This window comes from Tiliqua scincoides, chromosome 2 (genome assembly GCF_035046505.1).
Source record: "Tiliqua scincoides isolate rTilSci1 chromosome 2, rTilSci1.hap2, whole genome shotgun sequence".
NCBI lineage: Eukaryota > Metazoa > Chordata > Lepidosauria > Squamata > Scincidae > Tiliqua > Tiliqua scincoides.
This window is the reverse complement of record NC_089822.1, coordinates 169,168,309-169,175,348: the sequence shown is the minus strand read 5'-3', so window position 1 is coordinate 169,175,348 and position 7,040 is coordinate 169,168,309. Positions and strand designations below refer to the sequence as shown.

Sequence of the window (7,040 nt, the reverse complement as noted above, 5' to 3'; positions counted from 1 at the left end):
CTGTGGAATGAGGGCTACCTCTACTGCTTGCTGTTTCATATCTGTGATGCAGTAGCGGCAGCAAAGGAAAGGCCAGCCTTGCTTTGCGCAGGGTCTTTTATAGGCTTTGAGTTGTTGCAAGACCTTCATTCATTCATATAAGTTCCATCTTGAAAATATTAATTTATGTAAATTTATTCAAATTTGAAATGTAAATTCTTTTTTTCCCTAGCACCCGACACAGTGTCAGAGAGCTGATGTGGCCCTCCTGCCAAAAACTTTGGACACCCCTGCTTTAAGGGTAAAAAAATTAAATGCCATTAAAATAAACAAGACCGTTTTCTCAGCATTTTAACTCCCACTGAAGTGTTTCCAAGTGTCACACTATTTAGACCAGGGGTATCAAACATAAGGCCCGGGGGCTGGATGTGGCCCACGGAAGCATTTTATCCGGCCCTCAAGCTCTCAGCTGCTGAGCAGTGCTGAGGTGTTACTGCCATAAGGACAGCCCGCATGAAAATTGGGCTGCCCCATAACTTGAAATATGATCAAAATTTGTGTATTTTCTCTTCTGTCATTTGCAGCTAATGTGTTCCTAAGTAAAAAAAAGTACTTATTTTTGGTTATGGCCTGATTAATGACATTATTTCCTGCCTAATGACATAACTTCTGGCACTCAGCAGGCACCATGAATGCTGTTCGGCCCTTGGTATGAAGAGAGTTTGACACCCCTGATTTAGATTATTTGCCCAAATGATTCTTTAAAGTGATTCTATAAAACAGAGGTGCCCAAACCCCAGCCCTGGGGCCACTTGCAGCCCTCGACGACTCCCAATCTGGCCCACGGGGAGCCCCCAATCTCCAATGAATCTCTGGCCCTCCAGAAACTTGCTGGAGCCCGCACTGGCCAGATACAATTGTTCTCAGTACGACGGCCAAATGTTCAACCTCTCACGTGAGCTGTGGAACGAGGGCTCCCTCCACTGCTTGTTGTTTCATGTCTGTGATGCAGCAGTGGCAGCAAAGGAAAAGCTGGCCTTGCTTTGTGCAAGGCCTTTTATAGGCCTTGAGCTATTGCAAGACCTTCAAGTTCCATCTCTAATATATTCAGATTTATTCAAATTTGAAATGTAAATTAATTCTTTTTGTTCCCTAGCCCCCAACACAGTGTTAGAGAGATGATGTGGCCCTCCTGCCAAAAGGTTTGGACACCTCTGCTATAAAGTATCCCTCCCTTCAGTATTTTATACTGAAACTTTCATTTCACACCATTGCCGAAACTAAATGTGCAAACTGAGAACACTGGCTGTCAGTTCTCCTTTTCTCAGAGGTATCATCAACAATATGAGAAACTGTACTGCCCCTTGTGATGCAGCTGAAGCTGGTATGTTGGTCATATCAATGCAACCACAACTAGTTGAGATCTGCCCCAAAATGAGCTTCATCATTAAAATCCAGAAAAAGAGTAAGTTAACAATGTCCTTATCACTAGAATCCCTACTTATTCCATAAGGTACCATATTCCATTTACTTTCTTTACCATTTGATCTGTTGCTGAATGATCTGTCGATCATCTGTTGATGACCAAAGGGGAAGGAAACTTTGAATCCTACACCCTGCTCCCACAAGCTCCCTCGCTGAGGCTTGTCTTCAACTTCACTCATACACATCAAGTCTGTAGCATCTGCTAAATCCCTAGCAAGATCATGTAGGGTGTTTGAAGCTTTGCTGTCCATACATGATGGCTGCACTGCAAGCAGCTGCCATTAAAGGCAAAATTCAGGAATGTGGGTAACCATATTCATATATTGCATGGCCTCTTCATAATTTTGGTCACTCTATCCTCCCATACTGAATGTCCTGTATGGAACATCAGTTTGATGAGACCAAGTGAAAGGGATGGCCAAAACATACTTGCAGCATGAAAGAAATTCTTTCTCACCCCCAGCTCTGGGCCAGCAAGCACTGTTATTGACAGAGATTAGGACTTGTTTACTTAGTGAAGCAGAGGATCCTCCAAACTATCACAAGGCTGGCTGAAGAGTGTCTGGCAGAAACCATGTCTGAAAGAGCAACTGTTCAGGAACCTGGACTGAGGAGCAAGCATGAGATAACAGGATCAGAACTAGGTTTTATAGTCAGAACTGCCTGACTTGGTTCGGTTCAGCCTCCTTGCTTTCTGCTTAAATTAAAATCCATGCAGAAAAAAACACCCTCTTGAAAGTCCCTTGAGAGAAACTGTTCACACCTCCACCCAACACACACTATCTACATACAGTTACTAGTATGGCCTCATTGACCTGCATCTACTTCTGAAAAAAATCACAGACTCATCAAAATGCTGCCTATGGAATCTTAGGCCAAGCTTTCCATTTCTACAGAAGACCTGCCCTTCAATACAAGGAAGTGGGCCTAGAGGATTTCAGGGGTTCTAACTAGTTCATTAAAGCAATAGCTTATGGGGTAAAAAAAAAAATTTGTTTAACCAACAGCAGAGAGCTGCCATAGCATAGAGATCATTTCCTGAATAATTCTCATTTACCTCTGTCACAGATTATGGGTGTTCATTGGTGCTTTTTCATGATGCATGGACAAATGCACTTTTTCAAGTGAGTGCTCCTCTTTTTAGCAGGGGGAGAATAACTGGCCCTCCTCACCCCAGCAGTGTCTGTTCTAGTGGCTGCCTGCTGGCATCTTTGGCATCTTTTTAGATTGTGAGCCCTTTTGGGAGAGGGATTTTTCCTCTGTAAACCGCTTTGTGAACTTTTGTTGAAAAGTGGTATATAAATACTGTTAATAATAAATAATAATAATAGTTCACGGTTGTGGAATAGCTGGAGCCAAGAAATAAGTTAATGATTGTGCCATGAATGATTGTGCCCTCACCTTTTAGGCCAGTAGCAGTGACCCTTAGGAAGCTATCCCCATTCAGCAAAAGCCCTTTCCTTAAAGTTTCTACCTCAGCATGCTGATACTGCTTCCCCCTTGAGATACATACAGGACAACTGTGTCTTCAGAGCAGGTCTTCTTAAAAGGAGACACCTTGTGAGAGCAGATGTGGCTACTGCTGGGTTTGAGTCCAAATTTGTTCATTCTGCTGTGAGACTAAGTATGCCAAGACTAACCCATTTTTGCCTGGGTCATGGGTGTACATATTTGGTCCCTGTTGCATATATGCAACGTTGGGCAGAAATGGCTTAGACTGCAGTCCTACCCACACTTACCAAGGAGTAAGCCCCTTATAAGATCATGAGACTTACTTCCAAGTAGACATGCCTAGGATTGGGGCTCTAAGGTGTCACAAGCTCCTGTTGTTTTGGGGGGCTCACTGAGTGGTACTTGCCCATCTCATCTCCTGATGTAACTTGAAGGAAAGGTCCTGCTCCTGAAGGAAACTTATTTACATTCAGAGAAACTGGTTTTGAGAAGTTACACACAGCTGGCAAGAGACACTTAATAAGAGCACAAGCCCTGGTGGGGGGGAAGAGCCCTCGGCGGCCAGTTTCTGTTCCTGGCAGCGCGGGCTGTGCTGGGAAAGCGAACAAGGCGACCCTGACAGGCTTGTGCTGCGGCGCCCTCAGCTTCGCGTGAGAACAAGGCGCGTGTGAGGCCGAGCCCAACGGGGCTCGCGCGCCCCACCCTAGCCCAGCCGGCCCACAGTGCGTCTGCTCCGCTGCGCCCTGGGACATTCCCAGCCGCAGAGCATCGGCCCCTTCCTTCTTTGGCTGGAAATTGCCGCCGTCCAAGGCCCCTTTGCCTGGCAACGTGGGCGGGGGTTCCCGGAATGGAGCCCGACCAGGAGCAACGTCACCGAGCAGAAACTGACCATATATGGCCACCTTCCTCTGCGTCAGCGACCGGAGCCCCCTCCTTTCCGCCCCGCAGACTCCGCCCACCACAGCTGAAGTCAGAGCTGGCGAGATCAAGGCAGCGGAGCTGGGCGTGTGGGAGGCCGCCCCCGAGGCTGGTGCGCGCGCCCCCCACCCTCCCCGGGTTGGAGCGCAAGCGGGCTTCCCGAGCGCGGGAGCTTCTTGCATCAAAGCGCAGAGGCAGGCGCGGCTCTGACATCAAAGGGAAGCTGGAGAGAAACTTAAGACCCCAGCAGGATGACGCCAGGGGGCACGAGGCACACAGAAAGAGCTCTGAAAGAGCAGAGCCTCGTTAATAAGGCAGCGAAGATGACGTGCCCCAATTATCCTGGGCTTGCATTTAATGAGCCCATCATCACTTGGCTAGGAAAAAAGCTCATCACAGGCGCACGCAGGAAGGGAGAGGGAGCAGGAAGTCGAAAGGCACAGCAGGAGGACCATTAGGTTGTTGCCAAGGTGTCACAGTGCACTAACCTCTCCCAGCCCTCGACACACCAAAGGCTAGGGAGACAGGACTAAAGTGCTCCAGGGTGGGAGGCTTTTGAAAAAAGCAGGCACACAGATGAAGTAGTTAGAACATGTTTACTTAAATAATTTCAATAAAATGTCAAAAACACAAATACAATCTTTGAAAAAAATGAATTTGAGGACTCAAAAAAAAAAAGAAATAAGAGCACAAGTAGTAAACAACCCCCTTCTCTCCCCCCCTTCAGCCTTCTGTCCGTGTAGCGGCCTCTTGGGAGGAAGGGGGTGCCAAGATGACATCTCTCCCCCTGTCCATCTCTGTCCTGGTCCCTTTCGTTCCAATTATAAATTAAGCAGACGGCATCTCCTCCACTGGCACAAGGAAGAGAGATCGGAGGGCCAGCTTGGGGCTCCGCGGTCCAGAGTACCTCCAGTCCCGCTGCACCATCCAGCGACGCAGCAGAGAAAAGGTTGTGTTTTTAAATACACACTCGCGCGCACGCACACACACACACACACACACACACACACACACACACACTTTTTTTAAAAAAAAGTCTTACACACTCAGCACAGGTCAAAGTTCTGGATCCACCAGACCGAGAGTCACAGACACAGCGACTTGGAAAACAGGACTTCAGAAGAGCGGGGAACTAGGCGCGCCAGGCCGGTCCCGTGTAAACTTTGTGCGAGGAGTCCGCTTCTCCCCCAGGTCTCTGCGGCGCAGGGCTCGGCGGGCGCTCAGAAGGCCTGCTGCATCTTGGGCGTGAGCAGGAGCTGGCAGCCGTTGTTCACGTGGTTCATGACTTTCTGCTTGAGCTGCGCGACCTGGTCCCGCAGCGCGCTGGCCGTGTTGGACAGTCCCGCGTTCTCGCTCTTCAAGGTCTTCACCTTCTCCTCCAGCCGGGCGATGCGCTCCAGCTTCCTCTTCCGGCATTTGGTGGCCGCCAGGCGGTTGCGCAGCCGCTTCCTCTCCACCTTGATGCGCTCCTGGTCTTCCATGTTGATGGGCGACACGGGCGGGCTCTGCACGTCCGGCACCGTCTGCGGCTCCTCTTTGAAGCCGCGCGACGGGTGGGGCAGGGCCAGGGCGTGCGGCTGCGGCAGGTAGCTGAGGTTGGCGCTGGGGAAGCTGGACGAGCTGCTCAGGGAGCCGGCGGGGTTGTAGCTGGTAAGGTTGGTGTAGACGGGAGGCGGCTCTTGCGGGAGGGAGGCGCCGTAGCCGCTGCTGGCCGAGGACGCCGCCGCCACTGCCGCCGCCGCCACCGCCCCGATGGACACGTTGGGGGGCGGCATGTGGTTCATTTTGTGCAGGTCATCCAGTGCCTTGACGAAGCCGTCGGCGAAGCCCTCCTGCTCCTCGGTGGCCCCCCGCGGGTAGTAGTACTGGCCGGCCGGCGTGGGAGTGGTGGTGATCACGCCGTTGCTGTTCTGCACGATCAGGCGCTCCAGCTCCGGGGCGGCCAGTTTGAGCGACGAGTTGCCAGCTTCGGGCTGCTGCTGCTGCAGGGAGCTGGCGAAGTAGCCGGCGGGGCCCTCGTCCTGGCCGCGGAGGTGATGGGGGAGCTGGGACTTCAGGCCGCGGAAGGGCTCCGCCGACAGGTTCAGGGCCATCCCCGACTTCAGAGTCTTGTAGTCCTGCCCGTAGCCGGAGAGAAAGGAGTCAGGATAGAAAGGCTGCTCCATCTTCGTGCACATCAGCCGCGCGCTGGGAAAGGTGCAGAGCCCGGGCCGGACCGTCCGGGTCGCCCAGGGAGGGCCTGCCTGCCTGCTCGCCTAGGGGCGCGGGTCGAGCTTCTTCTCCCGGAGCGAGGCAAGCGCGCTTCCGCCTCCCTCCCCAGCTCCGCTTCCAGATCGCAGTGGGAAAAGCCCGTCTTTCCGGCGGAACGGCCGCGTCTTCTCCACCACCCGCCCTGCCTATACTCTGCTAGCGAGGACGATCCGCGTCTGTCCCCCACGACCTACGAACGCGCCGGCTCTGAGCCCTCCCCAGAAGCAAAAGGAGCAGGTACCGTACCGGCCGAGGGGACGGGCGGGCAGCCTCTGGAACGCGGGCGCCGATTGACTTATCTGAGCTGCAGCGTGCGCTTCCCGGGGCCTTTTATAAAGGCCGTCCGCGCGGCTCTGGCGGAAGCGCCCCGCTATTGGCTGGGGAGCAGAAGCCGCCCCGCCCACCTCGGCGCACGCGAAGGGGGAACTGAGCTCATTGCCCGGCAGCTCGTGGCCCCGTAAACAGCGAGTGGGAGGGGGAGTTGTAAGGCGCGCGCGTCAGAGCGGCGGGGCTGGGAGGGCGGCGAGGGGAGTCTGAAGGGAGTAAACACGCACGCAGAGCCGCGGGGGAAAGGGGAGAGCCCGGGCCGCGCGAAGACCGGCCAGGCTGAAGCCGCTGGGAAAGCCCTATAGCGCTGCACAGATACTTTCCTCCTCCAGCTTTCCCCCCACAGGCTTCTCTAGGGCCACTGCGTCTAAGGCTACAGTCCTAGCCACACTTTCCTGGGAGTAAGCCCCATTGACTATAATGGGACCTACATCTGAGTAGACATGCATAGGCCTGGGTTCTGAGGCCGCAGCCCTTTCCACACTTACCCAAGAGGAAGCCGCACTGACGGTAACGGGACTTACATCTGAGTAGCTATGCATAGGATTGGGCTCTAAGGCTGCAATCCTAACCACAGTTCCCTGGACTAAGCCCCATAGACTATAATGGAACTTGCTTCTGAGTAGACA

General features: G+C 52.9%; 1 protein-coding gene across 1 annotated transcript; it reads right to left on the bottom strand.

Moving 5' to 3' along the window:
• Nucleotides 1-4,416: 4,416 nt before the first annotated feature.
• JUNB (JunB proto-oncogene, AP-1 transcription factor subunit) lies at nt 4,417-6,375 on the bottom strand. The gene has a single exon (XM_066617632.1). The coding sequence runs from the start codon at nt 6,009-6,011 to the stop codon at nt 5,055-5,057; it is 957 nt and encodes a 318-aa protein (XP_066473729.1). The 5' UTR covers nt 6,012-6,375; the 3' UTR covers nt 4,417-5,054.
• Nucleotides 6,376-7,040: the final 665 nt, after the last annotated feature.